Below are 27,537 nucleotides of genomic sequence, written 5' to 3' on the forward strand. Positions count from 1 at the left end.
TTGGGCACCCAAGACTGCTCCTGGGCACCCAGATCTGCTCCTGGGCACCCAACTCTGATCCATGGGCACCCAGATCTGTTCCTGGGCACCCAGCTTTGCTCCACAGCACCTAACTCTGCTTCCTGGGCACCCAGAGCAAACCGAAGTGTGCAAATCAGAGAGCAAACTGGAGTGTGCAAACCAGAGTGTGCAAACGGGGGTGTGTAAACCAGCGAGAGCAAACTGGAGACAAAACTGGAGTGTGCAAACCAGAGAGCAAAGCGGAATGTGCAAATGGGGGGTGGAAATGGGGGTGAGTAAACCAGTGTGCAAAGCAGAGAGCAAACTGGACTGTGTAAACCAGTAACGGCAAACCGGAGCATGCAAACCAGAGTGTGCCAGCTGGAGTGTGTAAACCAGTAACGGCAAACCGGAGCATGCAAACCAGAGTGTGCCAGCTGGAGTGTGCAAACCAGAGGGACCAAACTGAAGTGTGCAAACCAGTGAGTAAACCGGAGTGTGTAAACTGGCATGTACAAACTGGAGTGTGCAAACTGGGGTGTGTAAACCAAAACCAGAGAGCAAACCGGAGTGTGCAAACTGGAGTGTGCAAACTGGCATGTACAAACTGGAGTGTGCAAATTGGAGTGTGCAAACCAAAACCAGTGAGCAAACCAGTGTGTGCAAACCAGAGAGCAAACTGGAGTGTGCAAACTGGAGTGTGCAAATCAGAGTAAACCGGAGTGTGCAAAACACATTAAATCGGAGTGTGCAAACCCTGCACCCCACATCTCGCGTGCACCTCAGTGCATATCACCCCACGGCACTGCCACAGCCCCCCAACCTTTGGGGTCCCCGCTCATCACCTGGGACAGTGTCTGTCCCCAAATCCAGTGACACCACCCAGGACCTCTGCAGATTGTCCTGCTCTGAGCTGGGGACGGGTGACACCCCCAGATCCCCCAGTCCTGCTCTGAGCTGGGGACGGGTGACACCCCCAGTGGCACTTGTTAAGGTTGTGATGGGAGTTAAACCCCCCAACCCTGGAGTTTGCAGGGTGGGGGCACTGGGGACAGGCTTGGTGTCACCTGGAGCTCCTGCTGGTCCCCAGTCCAGGGACTTGTGGCCTCATGGTACTTTGGGGATGCACAGGCAGGAGATGCAGTGCAGGCAGGAGATGTAATGCAGGCAGGAGATGCTGTGCAGGAAGGAGATGTAATGCAGGCAGGAGATGTAATGCAGGCAGGAGATGCCGTGCAGGCAGGAGATGCTGTGCAGGCAGGAGATGCTGAGCAGGAAGGAGAAGCAATGCAGGCAGGAGATGCTGAGCAGGTAGGGGATGCTGCACAGGCAGGAGATGCTGTGCAGGCAGGAGATGTAGTACAGGCAGGAGATGCCATGCAGGCAGGAGATGCTGTGCAGGCAGGAGATGTCGTGCAGGAAGGAGATGTAGTACAGGCAGATGCTGCACAGGCAGGAGATGCTGTGCAGGAAGGAGGTGTAGTACAGGCAGGAGATGCTGTGCAGGAAGGAGATGCTGAGCAGGAAGGAGAAGCAATGCAGGCAGGAGAAGCAATGCAGGCAGGAGATGCCGTGCAAGCAGGAGATGTCGTGCAGGCAGGAGATGCTGTGCAGATAGGGGATGTAGTACAGGCAGGAGATGCCGTGCAGGCAGGAGATGTAGTACAGGCAGGAGATGCCGTGCAGGCAGGAGATGCAGCAGCTGGAGCCAGTGGGGCCAGTCGTGCCCTGTGCAGCACCTGATCCCTGCCCACGGTGCGGGTCCTCCCGCCCCCCACCCACCCCAGCAAGAGGCCACCCCCAAAAGTGTCCACCCAGGGGGCGGGGGTTCGGCCAAGTCCCGGAGCTTCCGCGCACACAAAGCCCCTTTGAGAGCAGCGGGGTGGCGGCGAGCCAAGGCTGCCGGCACGCAGGCACGCACCGGCATGCTGATGGGCTCTGCTGCCCGCACTGCCTGCACTGCCCGCACTGCCTGCACTGCCTGCTGCCGGCCCTGCCCGCACTGCCTGCTGCCGGCCCTCCTGCTGCCTGCGAGGAAGAGGAGGGAGCGTGGAGTCCCCTGAGCACCCTGGACCCCTCCAGCCGTGCCCGACCCCAGCGGGTCCCTCCTGGGCTGCTTCCAGCACCCCAAAAATGTGTCCCCACGGTCAGAGCACCCGGCGCGGGCAGGGGAGGTGCCCCACGGCGTGTCCCCGCAGCCCCGGCACGCGTGGGGCCGTACCGCCCGGAGCACCGATCCGCGGTGGCCTCGGGCGCGAAGCCACGTTTCCATCTAGCGGCAGCCGGACCGCACGGCAGCGGACGCGGCGCAGCCGGTGCGGCACCGCACGCCCCGGCCAAAACTCGACCCCTGCGCCGGGCCGTGAGCGCAGCCGCCTAGGGGTCACCCTGGTCTGCCAGCCCCTCCACCGAGCACCGATCCCCGGTACCGCGGCACCGCGGGGCCTCCCGGCACCGCACCGACCCCCCGCCGGCTGCAGCCCTCCGCCATCGATCCCTCGTTAGGGGTTGGTTGCTAATTGCACCCGCCCGGCCAGAGCGGTGGGGAGCGGCTGGTTTGGCACCGCGGAGGGTCCCCATCTTCCCGCAGCCCCTTCCCCTCACCCAGGACGGGGTTTGGCTGGCGGGCGCTGTGGCCGCCGGCACGGTACACGCCGGCACCGCGTGTGGCAGCACCACGGCGCCGGAGGAGGGTACGGCGAGTTTTGGGCCGAGCGGGACGGGGACGGACGGGTCCTCGTGCCGCGGTACGGGTGCCACGTTGCGATAATTGAATGATGGCGCCGCAGCCGCCTGCGCGGTGAATCGGGTTTGGCGCTGCCGGACGCGGAGCTGGTTTTGCCGTCCCGACGCTCACCAATCCCGGCGGAACCTTTCGCTGCTGCTTAAAGATACCTGTAAAATTCCCTCCTCCCTCCAGCGGCCCCTGGTCACCCCTGTCCCCAGCGACGCTTGTGCCACCACCGGATGAGTGCAGCACCCCATGCACACGTGGTGGGACCCTAAAATATCATGGGGTGACACGCTGGTGGCAAAGGTGTCCCAGTCCCCTGTGCCACCCCCTGCAGCACGGTTACAGGTGAGGGGTCGAGCGGAACACTGATGGACTCGTGCTGCGGGGGACACGGGGGGACACTCGTGGGGTGGATAAGGCCACCAGGTCCTGCGGCACCTGGGGGATGTCACTGCCACACCTGGCAGTGGGGAGCACTGGGGGGGGGCTGCAGAGTGGCCCCCCTGGGGACGTGCCAACAACATGGGGACAGTGACCCCGGCATGGGGCAGGGAGCAAGGACAGGAGTGTCCCAGGGTGCTGTCACACACAGTGTCCCCAAGGGGCCACTCCTGAGCCACCTTGGGTGACAGCTCAGGGTGCCACCGGTGGGCACAGCCCCGGGGGGAGCGGGGGCCTGGGGTGGGGTGACGGGTCAGTCAGAGGATGGGGGGGGGACAAATCCCTGCTCCCCATCCTGAAGCTGAGGTGCCCACCAGAGCTGTGTCCCCAACTTTGTGTCCCCGGGGTGTGCTGGGGGGGTCCACACCAGGCTGTGCCAGCCCCACTCCTCATCCTCACCCCCAGAGCCCAAGGGGGGCTCAGCCCCACTCCTGGGGGTCCCGGTCCCATTCCTGGGGGAGTCCCAGCCCCGATCTTGGGGGGGGTCCCAGCCCAACTCCCTTGCACAGCAGGTACTGTTGACACATCCCCCCCCGCCCCCGCAGACACCAAAATCCTGCTCGGGGTCCTCAGGGACCCCCACTCCGGCAGGGATGTGGCTTCTATCAGACACCGGAGAATCCACATCAGATGGGGGGGGGGAATTTTACCCCCCCCAAGGAAAGACGCTCCTGGGTTTCCTCTCCAGGCATCCCCCAGCATCCCCTCACTGCCAGTCTGGGGGGCCCAAATCCAGGACCTCGGGACCCCCCCCAGCACCACAGACCCACCGGGACACATCCTGCCCTCCCACCCCCCCGCGTCCTCGTTTTCTTTTATTAATTAAAACTCAACCGAGGCTCCTCCGGGGCCCCCGGCGAAGCTCAACGGGAGGAGGATAAAACAGTGCGGGGGGGGCGGACTCCATGGTGGGGGGGCACAACCCCCCGATCCCACTCCGCACCCCAAAACCAGGCAGCACTAACGCACCCATCGCTGCGCCCACCCCCCAGCCGGCCCCCCCGTGTCCCAGCTCGTGTCAGGTCTCAGCTGGGGACACGGGGGGCTCTGTGGTACACACGGGTGGGTTGGGGCACCAGCCACGGACGGACCCGCGCGTCCCCCCCCGCTCCCCATCACCTTAAAGCCGCTCCGATCGCACCGCGCCGCCTCCGTCCGGCCATCCGTCCGTCTGTCCGTCCGCGCCCCGCGGCGCTCCCCTCCTCCGGGGTGGGGGGGTCAGCCCCCCCTCCCCAATATTCCCAGCGCCACGAGGAGGAGGAGGGAGGAGGAAGAGGAAGCTCATCCCGCATCTTCCTCCCCAAAGCAACCAGCCCCAAAATAGCTCCTTCCCCGCCGCACCGGCAAACCGGAGCCGGGGGGGGGGGGGGCGGCCCGGGGGGGAGGGGGGGGTGGGGAAAGCGGAGCGGGGTGGTGGGGGGGAGGAGGTTTGGGGAGGTTTGGGGGGGGTCAGGCCGGCGGTGCTGAGCATCCCCCGCTGGTGCCGGGCTCCCAACACGATGCGTCAGCGATTCATCCGCGCTGCCTCCGCTGAAGGACAAAAGGATGCGAGAGCCGCCTGCGCGGCTGCCGCCCGCACCGCCCGCACCGCCCGCAGCCGCGGGGCTCCGCGGGGCCCCCGCGCCCGTTAGCACCGGAGGATGCCCGCCGGCCCCGGGACGGCCACCGACGCCACCGCCCCCCCGCCCGCCCGCTGAACGCGACACCCGCACCGGGCGCCGACGAACGCGGGACAACGGACACACGGCAACGGGGGGACGGGACCCCCCCCCGCAACCCAACCCCGAGAGGAGCCGCCGAGAGACGTGCCGGAGCTCACCCCCCCCCCCCCGCGACACCCCCCCGCTTTGGCCTTTCCCCTCCGCGGGTTGTTTTTTTCCTCTCCTTTGGGGGCTTTTCGCTATTTATTTATTTATTTTTCTAGACACCCCCCCCCTTTTTTTGTTTATTTTAATTTTAATTTAAATTTTTTTCTTTAAATTCTTCATAATTCCTTCCGCGATTTCTTTAATTTCCCGAATTCTTCCTTTCGATTTTTCATTTTTCACCTTTTTTAGTTTTTAGTTTCGATTTCCCCCCTTTTTTTTTTTAATTTTTTCTTTTCCGATTTTTTTTTTAATTTCGATTTCCGATCCTTTAGTTTTAATTTCTCTCTTTTTTTTTTAAATTTTCGATTTCTTCTAATTTTCCATTTTTTAATTTTCGATTTTTTTTTAAATTTCCGATTTTTAAAATTTTCCCATTTTTTATTTTATTTTTTTTTTAAATTTCCGGTTATTTTTTGGAATTAATTTTCGATATCCGCGGCCGGGTTCCGCCGCTCGGGTTTCTCCCCGGGGGGGGGGCTGCCATGCCGGCCGGGCCGGGGCGGCCGCAGGGGCGGGGGCGGCGCGGGGCGCGGGCAGCGGCGGGAACGGCGGCGCTGGGGGGCTGCCGGGCCCCCGCTTAGCCGGGCCGCCCCCCGCCCGCCCCCCCGCCCGCACCCCTGCACCGCAGCCTCCAGGAGCCATTTTGGCTTTTCTTGTTAATTTTTTAATTTTTATTTATTTTTCGGAGCCCCCCCCCCCCCGCCCCCCTTTTCCCAGCCCCGCTCCCCCCTTTGCTCGGCGCTGAGCCCCCCCCGGAGCGGCCCCCCCAGGTAGGTAGGGCTGGAGCGCGGGGCTCGGCCGGCCGGGCGGGCGCCTCTTTCCAACCCCCCCCCTCGCTTTTTCTTTTTAATTTTTTACCTAAATTCTCATTTTTCCTCCAAAACCCCTCCCCGCTTCCCTGCGCCCCCCCCTCCCCGACACCGCGACCCCCCCCCCCCTCCGGCCAGCCGGGCCCAGCTTGTCGGAGCCGGGAGAGGGGGGGGGCCCTGAGCCAGTTTCTCCTTTTCACGCCGACATCCCCAGACGATGGTGAATGATGAACGTGCCACATCATGAAGCTCTTGTGGCAGGTAACTGGTCACCACCACCGCCGCCGCGCCTGGAGAGCTGCCCTGGGCTCCTACCTGGCCCTCAACGCGTGGATTCTATACGTTACCGCCGCCTCGCCGGGACCCCAGAGCTGCCCCTCCGTGTGCTCCTGCAGTAACCAGTTCAGCAAAGTGGTGTGCACCCGGCGCGGCCTCGCCGAGGTGCCCCCCGGCATCCCCTCCAACACCCGGTACCTCAACCTGATGGAGAACAACATCCAGCTGATCCAGGCGGACACGTTCCGGCACCTGCACCACCTGGAGGTCCTGCAGCTGGGCAGGAACGCCATCCGGCAGATCGAGGTGGGGGCGTTCAACGGCCTGGCCAGCCTCAACACCCTGGAGCTCTTCGACAACTGGTTGACCGTCATCCCCAGCGGGGCCTTCGAGTACCTGTCCAAGCTGCGGGAGCTGTGGCTGAGGAACAACCCCATCGAGAGCATCCCCTCGTACGCCTTCAACCGGGTGCCCTCGCTCATGCGCCTGGACCTGGGCGAGCTGAAGAAGCTGGAGTACATCTCCGAGGGGGCTTTCGAGGGCTTGTACAACCTCAAGTACCTCAACCTGGGGATGTGCAACATTAAGGACATGCCCAACCTGACGCCCTTGGTGGGGCTGGAGGAGCTGGAGATGTCGGGCAATAACTTCCCCGAGATCAAACCGGGCTCCTTCCACGGGCTCAAGTCCCTCAAAAAACTCTGGATTATGAACTCGCAGATCAACCTGATCGAGCGGAACGCCTTCGACGACCTGACGGCGCTGGTGGAGCTCAACCTGGCCCACAACAACCTCTCGTCCCTGCCCCACGACCTCTTCGCCCCGCTGCGGTACCTGGTGGAGCTCCACCTGCACCACAACCCCTGGGACTGCGACTGCGACATCCTCTGGCTGTCGTGGTGGCTGCGGGAGTACATCCCCACCAACTCCACCTGCTGCGGGCGCTGCCACGCGCCGCTGCACATGCGGGGCAGGTTCCTGGTGGAGGTGGACCAGACCTCCTTCCAGTGCTCGGCGCCCTTCATCATGGACGCCCCCATGGACCTCAACATCTCCGAGGGGCGGGTGGCCGAGCTCAAGTGTCGAACTCCTTCCATGTCGTCCGTTAGGTGGTTGCTGCCTAACGGGACGGTGCTGAGCCACGCGTCCAGCCACCCGCGCATCTCCGTCCTCAACGACGGCACCTTGAACTTCTCCCACGTCTTGTTGACGGACACCGGGGTCTACACCTGCATGGTGACCAACGTGGCGGGGAACTCCAACGCCTCGGCCTACCTCAACGTGAGCACGGCCGAGCTCAACACCTCCAACTACAGCTTCTTCACCACCGTCACGGTGGAGACCACCGAGATCTCCCCGGAGGACATCTCCCCCAAGTTCACCAAGCCCGTGCCCACCACCTCCACGGGCTACCAGCCGGCCTACACCACCACCACCACCGTCCTGGTCCAGACCACGCGCACGCCCAAGCAGGTGGCGGTGCCCACCGCCGACGCCGGCGACAAGACGCAGACCAGCCTGGACGAGGTGATGAAGACCACCAAGATCATCATCGGCTGCTTCGTGGCCGTGACGCTCTTGGCCGCCGCCATGCTCATCGTCTTCTACAAGCTCCGCAAGCGGCACCAGCAGCGCAGCACCGTGACGGCCGCCCGGACGGTCGAGATCATCCAGGTGGACGAGGACATGGCGCCCGCGGCCGCGGCGGCGCCGGCAGCTCCGGCCGGCGGCTCAGGTGAGGGGGCCGTGGTGCTGCCCGCCATCCACGACCACATCAACTACAACACCTACAAGGTGGCGCACGGGGCCCACTGGACCGAGAACAGCCTGGGGAACTCGCTGCACCCCCCCCTCGCCGACCCCTATATAATTCAGACCCACCCCAAGGAGAAAGTGCAGGAAACCCAGATATGACTTTGATTTTTTTTTTGGGGGGGGGGGCTTCTTTTTTCCCCCATTTCCCCACCCCCCCCCCAAAAAAAAAACCCAATAACAAATGCAATAGAATGCACAACAAAATCAACAAAGGGGGGGGAAAAAGAATAGACAGCTACTTTTGTACAGAGCGGGGGGAGAGACTTTTTTCTTGTACATGCTTATATATTAAATCTATGGGCTGATAAACAGATTATATTAAAATTTAAACAAAACGAAACAAAAACAGAGGGACAAAACCCACAAAGAAACTATTTTATAACTCGCGAGTTCTATAGAAAATAGGAGAAAAATTGGGAATCGCAGAGAGAGGAGCGGCGGCAAAACGGCCCCGGCACAGCGCGGGGGGCGGCGAGCGGGGGCGCAGCACGTGGGGGCTGGGGGGGGCAGGATGCGGTTGGATCCCCCCCCGTGTCCCAGGGACCCCCCGTGTGTCCCAGGGACCCCCCGTGTCCCAGGGACCCCCTGTACCCCAGGGACCCCCCGTGTACCAGGGACCGCCTGTGTCCCAGCGACCCACCCTGTGTCCTAGGGACCCCCTCGTGTCCCAGGGACCCCCCTGTACCCCAGGGACCCCCCGTGTGTCCCAGGGACCGCCTGTGTCCCAGGGACTGCCCTGTGTCCTAGGGACCCCCCATGTCCCAGGGACCCACCGTGTCCCAGGGACCCCCCATGTCCCAGGGCCCCCCCAACCCCATGCCCCCCCGGCGCTGCTGGAACTGGGACGGCGGCGCGAGCCAAAATCTTCCAAATGCAATAAAGAAATTAATTATTTTTTATTTTGGGGGTGGGGGGGTATTTTTTTTTTGGGGGGGGGTGCAGCCTGTGGGTGGGGACGGACGTCTGTAATGTATTAAAGCAAAAAATTAACAACAAAATGATTAAAAAGCGGGGGAGGGAATATAAAGCCCCCCCCTCAAGGCGGGTGGGTGCTGGGGGGGGCGGGGTGTTGGGTGGGGGGGTGAGGAAAGGGTGCCCCCCATCCCCTTTGCCCCCATCCGCCGCACCCGGCGTCCACCGCCGGCACAGGGCTAAGGCTCCTGGGGGGGGGGGGGGATTTGGGGCCCCCCCCCACCGGGAGACCTGACACATGATTGTAGCCCCCCCAGCACCACGCTGCGGTTTTCAGTCCATTTTGGGTTTATTTTGAGGGGGGGGGGGACGTGTTATCCCCCCCCTCCTTTTCCCTTCCCCAGGTGGGTGCAAGGATGGGCCCCCCCAAACCCCCACCCCTTGGATACGGGGTGGGGAAGGCGGGGGGGCGGGGGGGGAGAAATTAAGGGCTCACGGGGCTGTGGGGCCACCAGCATCTGAGGTGGCTTGTGGGGGGGTCCATGGGGGGGGCGGGGGGGTCCTCCCCAACCGCTTGGGCACTGGAAACTACTTTAATTTCTTATTTTAGCTTTAAAAACTACACACACACAAAAAAATAGAAGAGAATTTACCGGAGGGTGTGAAATCGGAATTAAAAGTGGGGAGGGGGGGGGAAGCGTGCGGGGGGGGGGCTGAGATGCAGAAGTTCTATCTATATCTATATGTCTCTATATAAACGCCAGAACGATCTGACTGTACTCTGAGCAACAACCACCACAGACAAACAACAAAAGAAGAAAACAAGTGTATTTTTGTATTTTAATAAATATTGTTGAAAATTTGTAATGGCGTGTCCCTGGGGTTGAGCCGGCGGGGCGCGGGGGGGGGCGGCGCGGTGTGTCCCCCCCCGGTACCCAAGCGTTGGGACTGCCCGCCCCCCCCCCTCGGTATCATGGGATGGGCCCCCCCAGGGGATGCCTGGGGGGGTCGGGCCTGTTCCCCCCCCCCCAATTATGGAAAAATGTGATTGGGCAGAAAAGGCGGGGGGGGGAATGGGATGAATCACCCGCAGCCGGTCCCACTGCCCACCCGGGGGGTGGCGGGGACATGGGTGGCACTGCGGTGGGGAGGGGACACCTGGGTGTTGGGGGACACCAGGAGCCCCAGTTCTGTGGGGACATTGGGACATCCAGTTCTGCGGGGACACGGGGAGCCCCAGCTCTGTGGGGACATTGGGACATCCGGCTCTGCGGGGACACTTGGACATCCAGTTCTGGGGGGACATTGGGACATCCGGCTCTGCAGGGACATTGGGACCCCCAGTTCTGTGGGGACATTGGGACCCCCAGTTCTGGGGGGATACTGGGACCCTGAGCTCTGCGGGGACATTTGGACATCCAGTTCTGTGGGGACATTGGGACATCCGGCTCTGCAGGGACACTGGGACCCCCAGTTCTGTGGGGACATTGGGACCCCTAGTTCTGGGGGGATACTGGGACCCTGAGCTCTGCGGGGACACTTGGACATCCAGTTCTGCAGGGACATCGGGACATCCGGCTCTGCGGGGACACGGGGACCCCCAGTTCTGTGGGGACATTGGGACCCCCAGTTCTGCAGGGACATGGGGACCCCCAGCTCTGTGGGGACATTGGGACATCCAGTTCTGTGGGGACACTGGGACCCCCAGTTCTGCGGGGACATTGGGACCCCCAGTTACGTGGGGACACTGGGACATCCAGTTCTGCGGGGACATTGGGACCCCCAGTCCTGTGGGGACACTGGGACACCCAGCTCTGTGGGGACATTGGGACATCCAGTTCTGTGGGGACACTGGGACTCCCAACCGTGGGGAGACACTGGGACATCCAGTTCTGGGGGGACATTGGGACCCCCAGTTCTGCGGGGACACTGGGACATCCAGTTCTGGGGGGACACTGGGACCCCCAGTTCTGCAGGGACACTGGGATATCCAGTTCTGTGGGGACACTGGGACCACTGAGTGTGGGGGGACATGGGGATCTCCAGTTTTATAGGGACACCAGGACCCCTGGCTGTGCAGGGACCCCCAGCTCTGTGGGGACATTGGGACATCCAGTTCTGTGGGGACACTGGGACCCCCAGTTCTGTGGGGACACAGGGTGCCCCAGTCCCACAGGGACACCAGGACACTGGGGTGCCCGCAGTGGGGACACAGGGACCTCCAGCTGTGGAGGGACATGGGGACCCCCAGCTGCTGGTGGCAGGGACACAAGGTGCCCTGGGTGCTGGCGGTGGGGACACAGGGACCCCCAGTCCTACAGTGACATGGAGACCCCCAGTTCTGCAAGGGACATGGGGACCTCAGTCCTGTGGGGACACTGGAATCCCCAGTTCTGCAAGGGACACGGGGACCCCTGGCAGTGCAGGGACACTGGGACTCCCAGTCCTGCAGGGACACCAGGACACAAGGTGCCAACAGAGGGGACACAGGGTGCCCTGGGGGTGGGGACACGGGGACCCCAGTGGGCAGCGGTGTCCCCGAGATGTCACCCCCATCCCAACCCTTGTGGCAGTGCCACCAGCAGCCCCAGGGCCACCCCATTGCTGTCCCCGTGTCCCTGCAGCCACGGGGTGGAATTGGGACCCTCGGGGACCCCATCGCCCCCCCTGGGGACACGGAGGGGACCCCTATGCCCCCGCCCCTGGGCGCAGGGGTTCTAGTTGGTTATTTAGGCTCTTTTTGCCTATTTTTGCGTGAAATCTGGGCAGGTTTCGGTCAAAACATGCGGCTGCTTTTGCTCTTTATTCCCACTTCTATCGCTCTGGTCGGGCCGCCAATGCAAACCGGGCCCAGCCCCCCCAATCCCAGCTTTGCTGGGGGGCCCTTCCTCCCCCCGGCACCTCCTCCTCCTCCTCCCCCCATGCAAACCCCCAATTTGCAGCCCGGGGGAGGGGGGCTGCAGTGAATTACTGGTTTTATTGAAGCACTTTTAGGCTTAAATTAGACCCCTGAGTTAATAAACTATAACAAAGGGCTGGGGGTGCCGGGGGGGGTCTGCAGTGGGACTGGGGGGGCTGCAGTGATCTGGGGGTGTTGCAGCATAACTGGGGGGGCTGCAATGCGATCGGGGGGTTGCAAGGTGATGCGGGGGCTTGCAGGGTGATTGGGGTTTGCAGAGCGATCCAGGGGGGTTGCAGCATGGTTGGGGGGCTGCAGAGTCATTGGGGGGCTGCAGAGTGATATGGGGGGCTGCGGCATGATGGGCTGGAGGGGTGCGGTGTGATCGGGGCGCTGCAGCGTCACCGGGGGGGCTGCAGTGTGAGCGGGGGGGGTTGCAGCATCGTTGGGAGTTGCAGCGTGGGGTTGCAGACTGATCACCAGGGGGCTGCAGCACAATCAGAGGGGCTGCAGGGTGAGGGGGGGGCTGTAGGGTGATGGGGGGGCTGCAGGGTGATGGGGGGGTTGCACAGTGATGGGGGGGCTGCAGAGCAACCGGGGGGTGCAGCGCGATGGGGGGTTGCAGCGGGTTCCCCATAAAGGGCTGCAGCGTGACTGGGGGGGCTGCAGCGTGATCGGGGGCTGCAGCGGGGTCAGTGCCAGGGGTTGCAGTGTGACTGGGGGGGTGCAGTGTCATTGGGGGGCTGCAGTGTGACTGGGGGGGATTGCAGTGTCACTGGGGGGCTGCAGCGTGACTGGGGGGGGTGCAGTGTCACTGGGGGGGCTGCAGAGTGATCAGGGGTGCAGCGCTTGGGGGGGCTGCAGCAGAATCCCCATAAAGGAGCTGCAGCATGAGCAGGGGGGTTGTGATGTCATCGGGGGGGCTGCAGCGTGACAGGGGGGCTGCAGCACGACTGGGGGTGCTGCAGTGTCACTGGGGGGACTGCAGCATCACTGGGGAAGCTGCAGTGTGCATGGGGGGGTTGCAGCATCATTAGGGGCTGCAGTGTGAGCAGCGCAAGGGGTTGCAGTGGGGGATAGAGGGGCTGCAGCACAATTCGGGGGGCTGCAGTGCCATGGGGGGGATACAGGGTGATTGGGGGGCTGCAGGGTGACTGAGGGGGCTGCAGGCTGATTGGGGGTGCAGTGAGATGGGGGGGCTGCAGGGTGACCCCCATGAGGGGGCTGCAGTGAGAGCAGGGGGGTTGCAATGCCATGGGGGGGCTGTGGTGTGATTGGGGGGGCTGTGGTGTGACTGGGGGGGCTGTGGTGTGACTGGGGGGGCTCTGGAGCTGTTTGGTCCCCACTGCCAGGCCTGGGAAACTTTCCTGCCTGAATCTCCCACCAAATCTGCAGGCAGGGGGGTGACAGTGCAGGCAGAGGTGACAGTGACAGTGCAGGCAGAGGTGACAGTGCAGGCAGGGGGGTGACAGTGCAGGCAGAGGTGACAGTGACAGTGCAGGCAGGGGTGACAGTGACAGTGCAGGCAGAGGTGACAGTGACAGTGCAGGCAGAGGTGACAGTGCAGGCAGGGGGGTGACAGTGCAGGCAGAGGTGACAGTGACAGTGCAGGCAGAGGTGACAGTGACAGTGCAGGCAGAGGTGACAGTGCAGGCAGAGGGGTGACAGTGTAGGCAGGGGTGACAGTGACAGTGCAGGCAGGGGTGACAGTGCAGGCAGGGGGGTAGCAGTACAAGCACGCACCCCCCCCCACTTTATTTTGGGGAGCAAACAGAAGATTTCAGCTGCCAAAGCTGCTTTGCCACCCCCAGGCGGGTGCTCCACACCAACCCCCCAACACATGGTCCCCCTAAAAAAAACCCTCAGCTTTACCGAGGAAACCCCCCAAATGTGCATGGGAGGGGAGGGGGGGCAGCTGCAGCGTCCCGTGATTCAACCTCCGGGTTTATCCTGGTTTCATGGATAATTTCTATGGCAACGTCTCCGGTGGGGCCCGGCCCCTCCGGCAGCACGTGCCGGCACCCCCTGCGCCCCACGGGGTGCCCCACGGCATGGCTGTGGGTGGGGGTCCCCGCCGCCCCCTAAACTCAGGGTGCTGGGTGAGCGGGGGGGACGGTGCCGCGGCACCGGGGGCCTTTTGGGCGAGAGCCGCTCGGTAACGAGGCGCCCGCGCTTGGGAAAAAGGCAAATATTTACCCGCCAAAAATATGCACTTTCAGGAAAAATAGCAAATGTCACCGAAACCGAGAAACCCCCACGGAGGTGACACCGGGGACAAGGGGGGGGACGCTCCGGCGGCTGCGACGTGGTGGGACGCTACGGGATGCAATGGGAAGGATGGCAGAGCCTCCTGCCACCCCCCCGAGCGGGTCACTGCTCCCGCTGCCATCACCGCGTCACCTCGGCGCTGTCACCGGTGTCACCGTGCGGCCGCGCCGGTGCCGCCGCCACCTTTCCCACCCCCCCCCCCCCGCACAACCCGACGCGGGGCTCCCGTTAATTATTCTTATTGCTGCGGATATTTTTGGCTCCGGTGCTGCAGATGGCTTCTATTTTTTTAAGGTTTTTAATTCTATTTGATTATTTCTCGTTGCGGCGCAGCGCGCCGGATGCGCCGCCGCTCGGGCCCGGCGCCGCCGGGATGCTGGCGCGGGATGGGGGCGAAGCGCCGGTTTCACGGCCGCCAATTTCGGGCTCGGCTCACCCCAGCGCGACAAACGGCACCGAGAAATGGCCCTTTCTGGCGATCCGGTGCCAACGCGCGGCCGGCGTGGCCGCCAAATGAGCCGGGGGGGCGGGGGACTTAGTCACCGGGCTACCGGCTTCACCGGGCTGCTGAGTCAGTCGTTAAATATTAAATACATCGGAATATTAAAAATATACCCTCAAAAATCCACCGGCAGGCAAGAGGCTGAGGGGGAATTTGGCTGGGGTGGGTGTCACCTTCTCTGGGTGTCCCCAGGTCACCGTGGGGGCCTCGCGGTCACCGGCGCCAGTGGGGAAACTGAGGCATGGAGCCCCCGTGGAGCTGCCGCGTTGTCCCCCCGTTCCCACCGCACAAGGGGCTGGGGGGGCTCAGCACCATCCTGTGTCCCCCCCGGCAGCACCGCGGGGCTGTGCCGGCACCGGCCGAGCTGCCACCACGTGCCACGCGGTTTTATTTCCCCGAAGCGTCTCCTGCAGACTGCGGCAAGCGCCGCTGCTTTCTTATCAGGGGGAGAGCATTTTATTTGCCGTTCCCCCCCCCACCACGTAATTAGGATTGCAGCACATTTGCATAAACACTTTAGCAACTGATTTGCGTAACGCGCCGCTGTGCCGCACCCCGGCCTGGCGGGTTGGAACCATCCGGTTAACGCCGAAGCGGGTGGGGAGGGTGATGCGGTGGCACCGGTGCGACCCCCCCATCCCTCCCAGTCACCAGGATGGGGCTCGGGGTCCCCAATCTCCGGCGCGACGTCCCCGGCTGCCGCGTGGCCTTGGTGCCGCGGCCACGTGCCGGCGGTTCCCGGAGCGCATCAGTGCCGGGCGAGCGGGCGCCGCGACGCGCCGGCGGAGCCTGGCGGGACCCGGCCGGTGCCGGAAAATAAACCTGCACCTTGGGGAGAGGCGGCAGCCCGGCCGATGTAATTAAATCAGGCACCTTGTCACAATTAGGCTGCTCGTTTGCGTGACGCGGGGAGACGCGGATCCGGGAGATGTCCCGGTGCTGCCGCGGCGCAGCTGCCGAGCGCGGTGCCACCGCGGGTGAGCCGGGGTGTCCTGGTCCCGGGTGGTGCCACGTGCTGGTGCTCGGGGGGATTTTGGAGAGGAATTTTGGGGGGATGCTCCCTGGGGGGATGCTCAGGGGAATGTTTGTGGGGGATGCTCCCTGGGATGCTTGGGGCGATGCTCAGGGGGGTTCCGGGGGGCATTTTGGGGGGGGTGCTCCCTGGGGGGATGCTCAGGGGAATGTTTGCGGGGGATGCTCCCTGGGATGCTTGGGGTGATGCTCAGGGGGGTTCCGGGGGGCATTTTGGGGGGGGTGCTCCCTGGGATGCTTGGGGTGATGCTCAGGGGGGTTCCAGGGGGCATTTTGGGGGGGATGCTCTCTGGGATGTTCCAAGGGATGCTCGCGGGGATTTTTTTTTTGGGGGGGGTGGGGGGATGCTCCCAGGGATGCTCAGGGGATACCTGGGGTGATGCCTGGGCAAATTTTTGGGGAGATGCTCCCAGAGATGCTCAGGGGGATCTTTAGGGGGATGCTTGGGGAGATGCTCCCATGGATGTTCCTAGGGATGCTCGGGGGCATTTTGGGGAGGATTTTGGGGGGGATGCTCCCTGGGGGGATGCTCAGGGGAATGTTTGTGGGGGATGCTCCCTGGGATGCTTGGGGCGATGCTCGGGGGGTTCCGGGGGGCATTTTGGGGGGGATGCTCCCCGGGATGCTTGGGGCGATGCTCAGGGGGGTTCCAGGGGGCATTTTGGGGGGGATGCTCTCTGGGATGTTCCAAGGGATGCTCGGGGGGATTTTTTTTGGGGGGGGTGGGGGGATGCTCCCAGGGATGCTCAGGGGATACTCGGGGTGATGCCTGGGGAAATTTTTGGGGAGATGCTCCCAGAGATGCTCAGGGGGATCTTTAGGGGGATGCTTGGGGAGATGCTCCCATGGATGTTCCTAGGGATGCTCGGGGGGATTCTGGGGGGGATTTTAGGGGGGTGCTCAGAGGATGCTTGGGGGAATTTCGGGGGGGCATTTTTGGGGGGGATGTTTGGGGAGATGCTCCCAGGGATGCCTGGGGAGAGTTTTGGGGGGATGCTCAGGGTGATGTTCTCCTGCCCTTTAGGATCTCCAGCCCCATTTTTTCCCAACGGCTCCGTCAAGGAGCGAGGGCTGAGACCTGCTGGAGAGGGTTCGTTAAGCTTTTAATGAGCTCCTGGACCGGAGCTGCTTCTCCTCTGGAGGATTTTGGCTCCTGCATTCCTGGGAAGGGCTTGGCAGTGCTGAAGGCAGGGGGGGACCATCACTGGCCTCGTGGCAGGAACGCAGGCAGGGATGCAGGGAGGGATGCAGGGAAGGATGCAGGGAGAGATGCAGGCAGGGATGCAAGGAGGGATGCAGGAGGGATACAGGCAGGGATGCAGGGAAGGATGCAGGGAGGGATGCAGGCAGGGACGCAGGCAGGGATGCAGGGAGGGATGCAGGCAGGGATGCAGGGAGGGATGCAGGGAGGGATGCAGGGATATATGCAGGCAGGGATGCAGGCAGGGATGCAGGGAGGGATGCAGGGAGGGATGCAGGCAGGGATGCAGGAGGGATGCAGGCAGGGATGCAGGCAGGGATGCAGGAGGGATGCAGGCAGGGACGCAGGCAGGGATGCAGGCAGGGATGCAGACAGTGATGCAGGCAGGCATGCAGGCAGGGATGCAGGCAGGGATGCAGGCAGGGACGCAGGCAGGGATGCAGGCAGGGATGCAGACAGTGATGCAGGTAGGGATGCAGGCAGGGATGCAGGCAGTGATGCAGGCAGGGATGCAGGTAGGGATGCAGGCAGGGATGCAGGCAGGGATGCAGGCAGGGATGCAGGCAGGGATGCAGGCAGGGATGCAGGCAGTGATATGAGCAGGGATGCATTCAGGGATGTTCTCCGCCTGCTCCGCAGAGCATCGCCTGCCCCTTTTCCCAGCTCGGCACAGCGCCGCGGCCTCCGGGGCTCCTGCAAACTGCTGACACAGCAGCTGGAGCCTCTAATTAAAACCACCAGGATAAAGGCAAAATGGGGGCGAGGAGGCAATGAAGAGGGGAACAAACCCCACAAATCCACAGGGGTTGGGTTGCACGGACTCCCCCTAAAAAGCCGGTACCAAGATGGTCGTGGCAGGATCAGGAATTCCTGAGAGGGGGAACCGGGGGGGGACAGGGAGGGGGCAAGGAGCATCACAGCGAGGATTTTGTGACAAACACCCGCTTGCTTTGCTCCCATCAGCAGGGGGAGGAAGCTCTACCTTCGACCCCCAGCTCCTGTTGGAGCCCCAAAATTTGGGGGGGAAATGGGGGTTCCTCACTCTGGGAAGGGCAGGGGGGAGCTGGTGATGAGGGACACGTCACCTACGCACCCACCACACGCTTGGGGACGAGGGACAAACGCACAAGCGGGCAGAGTCAGGTGGTGGCACCTTGGGGGGATTTTTGAGCTGCTGTCCCCAGAGGGTGCTTAAATAACTTGGGGACTGTGCCCCACAGGGGGGTGGGACTTGGGGGTCCCCCCAGCCCTGGGGCAGAGGGTGCAGGGACACGGTGGCCCCGCTGCCAGCTGGGCACCACACGCACCTTGCCCCAGCTCAGAGAGGATGTCCCCAAGGGTCATCGGGACCCCAACCCCCTGCAGGGGCTCCCCCAAAACTCCCCGTCTGCACCCCAAAACGTGGGGCTCACCCGATGCCTCTGATGAATCCGGCATCCTTGTGGCACCACGCAAAGGGACCGTCCCACCACTGCCACCTCACCCCGGGGCTGGGGGCGCCTGTTTTGGGGGGACACAGGAGCTGTTCGGAGCAGCCCCCCCTTCCCAGTGCCTCCCAGTGCCCAGACCCGCTGGGCTCAGCCCCGGCAGCGCCGCGGCGGCAGCTGCGGCTTTGTTCCAGGCTCCATCGAAATTCCACGCGCGTCCCGGCCAGATGGGGCGAATGGACGGCCGGGGTGGGCGCAGGAAGGACAAACGCGGCTGGGGATGGGGGGACAGGCGCTGGGGCTGAGCCAGCCCGGCTGCACCCGCTGTGCCGGCACCCACGGGTCGGGGGTTTCACCCCGAGAGCTGGTGGGACCCCCGGGAGTGGGCACGGCCCCCCGAGAGCTGGCACAGTTTACACTGTGAGACAGTGGGGAGGGACAGAGAGTCCCGGCACATCCCAGTGTCCCCATGTCCCTGTGTCCCCATGTCCCTGTGTCCCCATGTCCCTGTGCCCAGCAGCCTGTGGTGATTTGGGTGGGCACAGGCTATTGCTGCTCCAGAACCCTACTGGTAGATGCACTGCCCTGCAGCTGTGACCACATCTGCATCCACATCTGCACCTGTACCCTCACCTGTGCCCACAACCAAAGCTACACCCACAATTAACAGCTGTACATGCAGTGACATCTGCATCCATGTCCACATCTGCACCTGCAACCATATCTGCACACATAATGTATTTGTGTATATATGACAACATCTGCATATATGCCCACATCTGCATCCACAACCACATCTGTACCCATACCCACATTTAAACCCACAACCACTCTATCCACAGCAACATCTGTGTCTGTAGCCCCATCTGCATCTGTAACATCATCTGCACCCGTAACATCATCTGCACCCATGACCACATCGGTATCTGTGCAAACATATTCACCCGCCTCTGCATCCATGCCTCCATCTACGTCAACATCTGTGTCCATATCCACATCTGTATCTGCATCCACATTAACACCCACAACCACAACAGCATCTGCAATCACATCTGCATCTGCATCACACCTGCATCTCCAGCTACAGTCACACCAACGAACACATCTGCATCCACAGCTGCACCTGCATTCATTCCCATACCTGTATCCACACCTGCATCCCTGTCCACATCTGTATCACTATCCACAACTGCATCTACAGCTGCATCTGCTTCCCCGGCCACATCTGCACCCAAACCCACATCTATATCACTGTCCACATCTGCACCAGTGCCCACAACTGCATCTACAGCTACACCTGCTTCCCCAGCCACATCTGCACCCAAACCCACATCTATATCACTGTCCACATCCGCACCAGTGCCCACAACTGCATCTACAGCTACACCTGCTTCCCCAGCCACATCTGCACCCAAACCCACATCTATATCACTGTCCACATCCGCACCAGCGCCCACAACTGCATCTACAGCTACACCTGCTTCCCCGGCCACATCTGCACCCAAACCCACATCTATATCACTGTCCACATCTGCACCAATGCCCACAACTGCATCTACAGCTACACCTGCTTCCCCAGCCACATCTGCACCCAAACCCACATCTATATCGCTGTCCACATCTGCACCAGTGCCCACAACTGCATCTACAGCTACACCTGCTTCCCCGGCCACATCTGCACCCAAACCCACGTCTATATCACTGTCCACATCCGCACCAGTGCCCACAACTGCATCTACAGCTACACCTGCTTCCCCGGCCACATCTGCACCCAAACCCACGTCTATATCACTGTCCACATCCGCACCAGTGCCCACAACTGCATCTACAGCTACACCTGCTTCCCCGGCCACATCTGCACCCAAACACACATCTATATCGCTGTCCACATCTGCACCAGTGCCCACAACTGCATCTACAGCTACACCTGCTTCCCCATCCACATCTGCATCCTCATCCACATCTGCACCTATGCCCACACCTGCATCCACACCCCTGCCAGCATGGCCCTTGTCCTCGTCCCCTGCCCGGTGCCACAGAGCCACCGCAGCCCATGGTGGGTCCGCACCCACACCAGGACACCCCCTGGCTCATTAAGCCACGTCGGGATTTACGCAGCCACACGACGGTGAATTTAAAGAGAAGAAGGAATCGCGGGCAGCGCCCGTGTAAACCAGCCGGGGTAGGAACGGCGGAGTTTTATCTCCACAGCCGCTCGGGGAGGCGGGGAAAGGCTGCCGAGGGCATTTTTTCATCCGATATTGAAATTATGAATCACGGCGTAATTACACAAAATGGAGCTGGCGCTCCGGTGACACCGAAGTTTCAATCAGCCGAGTTGCGGGAGTTGAGGGAATTTTAATATCAAGAGACTTTAATGAGAGCGCAATAAAACAAGGGTGGGAAGGCAGAGACGGGAGGCACGTCTGTGGCAAATCCCTGTGTGGGTTCAGCAGCCTCGATCCGGCCTCGTCACCCCAGATTTGGCCTCGTCCCCTCGGATCTGGCCACGGCACCTGCATTTTCCTCGAAGGACTGGCAGGAAAAGCCCAAATCTGCACCCGCAGGCGCCCCCCGCAGCCGGGAGCTGCCCGACCTCCTGCCGGGAGCACCGCGAACGCCCGCTTGCCATGTTCTCCTTCCCAAGATCAAAAGAAAGTAATTTACAGTTTTTCAGCGGAGAAGATGAAGCTGCTCCCCTGCGGGGCGACTGATGGAATGCGGATTAGCTGAGGCCACGCGAGGTTGTGCCGCCGGCAGGGCCCTGTGCCGGTGCCGGGAGGTGCAGCACGGGCTGGCGTTGGCCGCGTGTCTGCCCTGCATCCACCGTGCATTTGCTGTTTATGCATCGTGCATCTGCGGCGTGTGCATCACACACCTGCCGTGCATCCATCACACATCCGCCGTGCACCCGTGATGCATCAGCCATGTATCCATCACGCATCTGCTGTGCATCCACCACACACCCATCGTGTATCTGTGATGCATCAGCCATGTATCCATCACGCATCTGCTGTGTGTGCATCACACGTCTGCCATGCATCCACCGTGCATCTATCACGCATCTGCCATGCATCCACCGTGTATCCATCGCACATCCACCGTGTATCCGTGATGCATCAGCCATGTATCCATCACGCATCTGCTGTGTGCGCATCACACATCTGCTGTGCATCCACCGTGCATCCATCACACATCCACCATGTATCTGTGATGCATCAGCCATGTATTCATCATGTATCTGCTGTGTGTGCATCACACGTCTGCCGTGCATCCATCACGCATCCATCACGCATCTGCCATGCATCCACCGTGCATTCACCACACATCCACTGTGTATCCGTGATGCACCAGCCATGTATCCAGCACGCATCTGCTGTGTGTGCATCACACGTCTGCCGTGCATCCACCGTGCATCCATCGCACATCCACCGTGTATCCGTGATGCATCAGCCACGTATCCATCACGCATCTGCTGCGTGTGCATCATGCATCTGCTGTGCATCCACCGTGCATCCATCACACATCCACCATGTATCCATGATGCAACAGCCATGTATCCATCACACATCTGCCGTGCATCCACCGTGCATCCATCACACATTCACCGTGTATCCGTGATGCATCAGCCATGTATCCATCACACATCTGCTGTGTGTGCATCACGCATCTGCCGTGCATCCACCGTGCATCCATCACACATCCACCATGTATCCATGATGCAACAGCCATGTATCCATCACGCATCTGCTGTGTGTGCATCACACGTCTGCCGTGCATCCACCGTGCATTCACCACACATCCACTGTGTATCCGTGATGCATCAGCCATGTATCCATCACACATCTGCTGTGTGTGCACACATCTGCCGTGCATCCACCGTGCATCCACTGTGCATCCACCATGTATACATGATGCATCCGCCATGTATCCATCACACATCTGCTGCATGTGCATCACACATCTGCCGTGCATCCATCACGCATGTATCCATCACGCATCCACCGTGTATCTGTGATGCATCAGCCATGTATCCATCACACATCTGCTGCGTGTGCATCACGCATCTGCCGTGCATCCATCACGCATCTGCCATGCATCCACCGTGCATTCACCACACATCCACTGTGTATCCGTGATGCACCAGCCATGCATCCATCACGCATCTGCTGTGGATCCACCACTGTGTCCCCTCTGCATCCTCCACATCGTCCCCTGGGCACCCCCCTCGCACCTACTGCTCACCCACCATGCTGCTGTGCATCCACACATCTGTGCACCCACACATCTGTGCACCCACACATCCTCTGTGCACTCACCCTGCATCTGGTGTGCACCTGCCCTGCATCCGCTGTGCATTCGCCTGCATCTCCTACACATCCACCACGCATCTGCTGTGCATCCGTTCTGCATCCGCCGTGCATCCAGCACGGACCCGCTGTGCACCTGCTGTACTTCTGCTGTGCAACCCTGCACAGCCACTGTGCATCTGCTGTGCATCCAGCACAGACCTGCTGTGCATCTGCTGTGCATCCCTGCACAGCCACTGTGCATCTGCTGTGCATCCAGCACAGACCCGCTGTGCATCTGCTGTGCAACCCTGCACAGCCACTGTGCATCTGCTGTGCATCCAGCACAGACCCGCTGTGCATCTGCTGTGCAACCCTGCACAGCCACTGTGCATCCACCGTGCATTTGCTGTAAATCCAGCACGGACCTGCTGTGCATCTGCTGTGCAACCCTGCACATCTGCTGTGCATCCACACCTCCACTGTGCATCCGCCCCGCATCCGCTGTGTATATGCCCTGCATCCACTGTGCGTTCACCCCACATCTGGTGTGTACCTGCCCTGCATCTGCTATACATCCACCATGCATCTGCTCTGCATCCTCTGCATCTGCTCTGCATCCAGCACGGACCCGCTGTGCTGCTGCTGGGCAATCGCACACATCTGCTGTGCAAATACACATCCCCTGTGCATTCGCCCTGCATCTGTTGTGTACCTGCCATGCATTCGCCCTGCATCTGCTATACATCCACCATGCATCTGCTGTGCATCCTCTGTGCAACCCTACACATCTACTGTACAACCCTACACATCTACTGTACATCCACAGTGCATCCAGCATGGACCTGCTGTGCATCTGCTGTGCAACCCTACACATCTACTGTACATCCACGGTGCATCCAGTATGGACCTGCTGTACATCTGCTGTGCAACCCTACACATCTACTGTACATCCACAGTGCATCCAGCATGGACCTGCTGTACATCTGCTGTGCAACCCTACACATCTACTGTACATCCACGGTGCATCCAGCGTGGACCTGCTGTGCATCCTCTGTGCAACCCTACACATCTACTGTACAACCCTACACATCTACTGTACATCCACGGTGCATCCAGTATGGACCTGCTGTACATCTGCTGTGCAACCCTACACATCTACTGTACATCCACGGTGCATCCAGCATGGACCTGCTGTACATCTGCTGTGCAACCCTACACATCTAATGTACATCCACAGTGCATCCAGCATGGACCTGCTGTGCGTCTGCTGTGTTTCTGCCCTGCACCCAGGCAGGGATGCAGATCCTCTGTGCATCCGCTGTGCTACTGTGCAACCCCACACATTTGCTGAGCATCCACCCTGCATCCTCTGTGCATTCATCCTGAATCTGTTACACATCCGCCATGCATCTGCTGTGCATCCGTTCTGCATCCACCCTGCACTTGCTGAACATCTGCCGCACATCTGCCGCACATCTGCCACACACCCACCATGCATCCACCCTGCACCTGCTGTGCATCCGCTGCGCATCTGCTGTGCAACCCCACGTATCCTCTGTGCATCTGCCCTGCATCCTCTGTGCATCTGCCCTGCATCCACTGTGCATCTGTTGTGTGTCTGTCACACAACCACCCTGCAGCCACCCTGCATCCGCCATGCATTCGCTGTGCATCTGCTGTGTATCCCCCACGAATCCACTGTGCATCCACTGTGCATCTGCTGAGCGGCCACCACACCTCTACCGTGCGTCCACTGTGCATCCATCGTGTATCGTCTTCCACCCAGCCACCCTGCATCCGCTGTGCATCTGTTGTGCATCCACCATGCATCTGTCATGCATCTGCTGTGCATCCACTGTGTATCTTCTGTGCAGCTGCCCTGCATCCACTGTGCATCTGCTGAGCATCAACTACTAGACATCCGCTGTGCATTCGTCATGTATCTGCCACAACAGCCACCCTGCAGCCACCCTGCTTCTGCTGTGCATCCACAGGGCATCCTCTGTGCTTCTGCGGTGCAACCCCACACACCCACTGCAGATTCACCTGCATCTGCTGTGCATCCACTGTGCATCTGCCCTGCATCTGCTGTGCATCCACTGTGCATCTCCTGTGCATCTGCTGTGCATCCACTGTGCATCTCCTGTGCATCTGCCCTGCATCTGCTGTGCATCCACTGTGCATCTCCTGTGCATCTGCCCTGCATCTGCTGTGCATCCACTGTGCATCTCCTGTGCATCTGCCCTGCATCCGCCGTGCGTCCACTGTGCATCTCCTGTGCATCTGCCCTGCATCTGCTGTGCTTCTGTGGTGCAACCCCACATAACCTCTGTGCATCTGTCCTGCATCCTCTGTGCATCCACTCTGCACCTCCTGTGCATCCTCTGTGCATCCACCCTGCACCTCCTGTGCATCCGCTGTGCATCCACCCTGCACCTCCTGTGCATCCTCTGTGCATCCACCCTGCATCTCTTGTGCATCTGTTCTGTGTCTGCTGAGTATCTGCTGAGTATCCACCACACATCTACTCTGCATCCACTGTGCATCCCTTATGTACCTGCCACACAACCACCCTGTATCCGTCCTGCATCTGCTGTGCATCTGCTGTGCAACCTCACACATCTGTGGTGCAACCACCATGAATCCACTGTGCATCTGCCCTGCATCCGCTGTGCATCCACCATGCACATGCTCTGCATGCACCATGCATCTGCTGTGCATCCACCCTGCATCTGCTGTGCATCCGTTCTGTGTCCGCTGAGCATCCACCACACACCCACTGTGCATCCCTTATGTATCTGCCACACAACCACCCTGCATCTGTCCTGCATCCACTGCGCATCTGCTGTGCAACCCCACACATCCACAGTGCAACCACCACGAATCCACTGCGCATCCGCTGTGCTTCTGCTGGGCATCTTCCCTGCACCCGCCATGCATCCCCTCCGCACCCCCTGTGCTGCTGCTGTGCAGCCCCACACATCCGCGGTGCATCTGCTGTGCATCCACCATGCATCCGCTGTGCATCTGCTGTGCATCCACCATGCATCCGCTGTGCATTCACCATGCATCCGCTGTGCATCCACCATGCATCTGCTGTGCATCTGCTGTGCATCCACCATGCATCCGCTGTGCATCCACCATGCATCTGCTGGGCATCCACCATGCATCTGCTGGGCATCCACCATGCATCCGCTGTGCATCCACCATGCATCTGCTGTGCATCCACCATGCATCTGCTGTGCATCCACCATGCATCTGCTGGGCATCCACCATGCATCTGCTGGGCATCCACCATGCATCTGCTGGGCATCCACCATGCATCCGCTGTGCATCCACCATGCATCCGCTGTGCATCCACCATGCATCCGCTGTGCATCCACCATGCATCTGCTGTGCATCCACCATGCATCCGCTGTGCATCCACCATGCATCCGCTGTGCATCCACCATGCATCCGCTGTGCATCCACCATGCATCTGCTGTGCATCCACCATGCATCCGCTGTGCACCTGCTGTGCATCCACCATGCATCTGCTGTGCATCCACCACGCATCTGTTGTGCATCCACCATGCATTCGCTGCGCATCCACCATGCATCTGCTGTGCATCCACCACGCATCCGTTGTGCATCCACCACGCATCCGCTGTGCATCCACCATGCATCCGCTGTGCATCCACCATGCATCCATTGTGCATCCACCATGCATCCGCTGTGCATCCACTGTGCATCTACTGCACATCCACCATGCATCTGCTGCACATCCACCATGCATTCGCTGTGCATCCACCATGGATCTGCTGTGCATCCACCATGCATCTGCTGTGCATCCACCATGCATCCGCTGTGCATCCACCATACATTCGCTGTGCATGCACCCTGCGTCTCTTGTGCATCTGTTCTGTGTCCGCTGAGCATCTGCTGAGTATGCACCACACATCTACTCTGCATCCGTTGTGCATCTGCCACAACAGGACCCTGCACCCACCCTGCATCCACTGTGCAGCTGCTCTGCAGCCACTCTGTATCCACCATGCATCCATCGTGTATGTGCCACACAACCACCTTGCATGTGTCCCGTGTCCACTGAGCATCTGCTGAGTATCCACCACACATCTACTCTGCATCCATCGTGTATCTGCCGAGCAGCATCTGCACCTCCCACGCATCCACTGTGCGTTTGGTGTGGATCAGCCACACGGCCACCCTGCGGGCACCGCGCATTCGCCCTGCATCTGCCGTGCAACCCCCACAAATATAAAATAATAAAATAAAATAAATACAAATTAAGCAGCAGAGGTGGCCCCACTTGTCCCCTGCCCGGAGAAGTCACCGATCACCACCCCTGTCGCTTCATTCAGCCAGGGGAGGTTTAGCACCGGAGCAAAAGCGACATCGCTGGGATTTACGGACGGGCACCAAACGCCCGGGGATGCTCTCGGTACCACCCGGAATGTACCAGCACACGGCTCCCACCCACCCCCAGCAGCGCTGGAGCCGCGGGGATGGGGGTCCCATGGGCACTGCTGTGCCCTGGACCCCCGGCACAGCCCCTGGCACGGCCACGGTTCAGACTCCTCCACATTGGAGCATCGCCTGGGTCTGGCACCAGCACTGCGGCTCAGATCCCCCATATGGGGACATCACCATTGTCCATCACCACGGCTCAGACCCCCCATGCCAGCGCATCACCAGTGTCCCTCATCACGGCTCAGACCCCCCATGCCAGCGCATCACCAGTGTCCCTCATCACGGCTCAGACCCCCCATGCCAGCGCATCACCAGTGTCCCTCATCACGGCTCAAAACCCCCATGCCGGCGCATCACCAGCGTCCATCACCACGGCTCAGAAGTCCCCACGCCGAGACATCGCCAGGGTCTGGCACCGGCACCGTGGCTCAGACCCATCACACCAGGACATCACCAGCATCCAGCACCAGCACAGCAGCAAACGAGAATGCACCAACACAGGGAGGCGAGCGGGGTCAAATCCGGCACCACCGGCGCGGTGCAGCCCCCCCACTCTCGCATTTGCCCTTTGGCGAGTTCCGCGCCCCCTTG

General features: G+C 61.0%; 2 protein-coding genes across 2 annotated transcripts in view; one reads left to right on the top strand and one right to left on the bottom strand.

The window, feature by feature from the left end:
• The window catches only part of SND1 (staphylococcal nuclease and tudor domain containing 1), a 144,919-nt gene that overhangs the window by 9,651 nt on the left and 107,731 nt on the right, over positions 1–27,537 (bottom strand). The gene's annotated exons all lie outside the window — the stretch shown is intronic.
• On the top strand, positions 5,600–9,722 carry LRRC4 (leucine rich repeat containing 4). Its single transcript, XM_065839303.2, has one exon. The coding sequence runs from the start codon at positions 6,096–6,098 to the stop codon at positions 8,040–8,042; it is 1,947 nt and encodes a 648-aa protein (XP_065695375.1). The 5' UTR covers positions 5,600–6,095; the 3' UTR covers positions 8,043–9,722.

The sequence above is a fragment of the Patagioenas fasciata genome, chromosome 1 (assembly GCF_037038585.1).
Source record: "Patagioenas fasciata isolate bPatFas1 chromosome 1, bPatFas1.hap1, whole genome shotgun sequence".
Taxonomy (NCBI): domain Eukaryota; kingdom Metazoa; phylum Chordata; class Aves; order Columbiformes; family Columbidae; genus Patagioenas; species Patagioenas fasciata.

What these genes read in the sequence shown, in the direction of transcription:
- LRRC4 (XM_065839303.2), top strand. Translation starts at nt 6,096, where the DNA reads ATGAAGCTCTTGTGGCAGGTAACTGGTCACCACCACCGCCGCCGCGCC.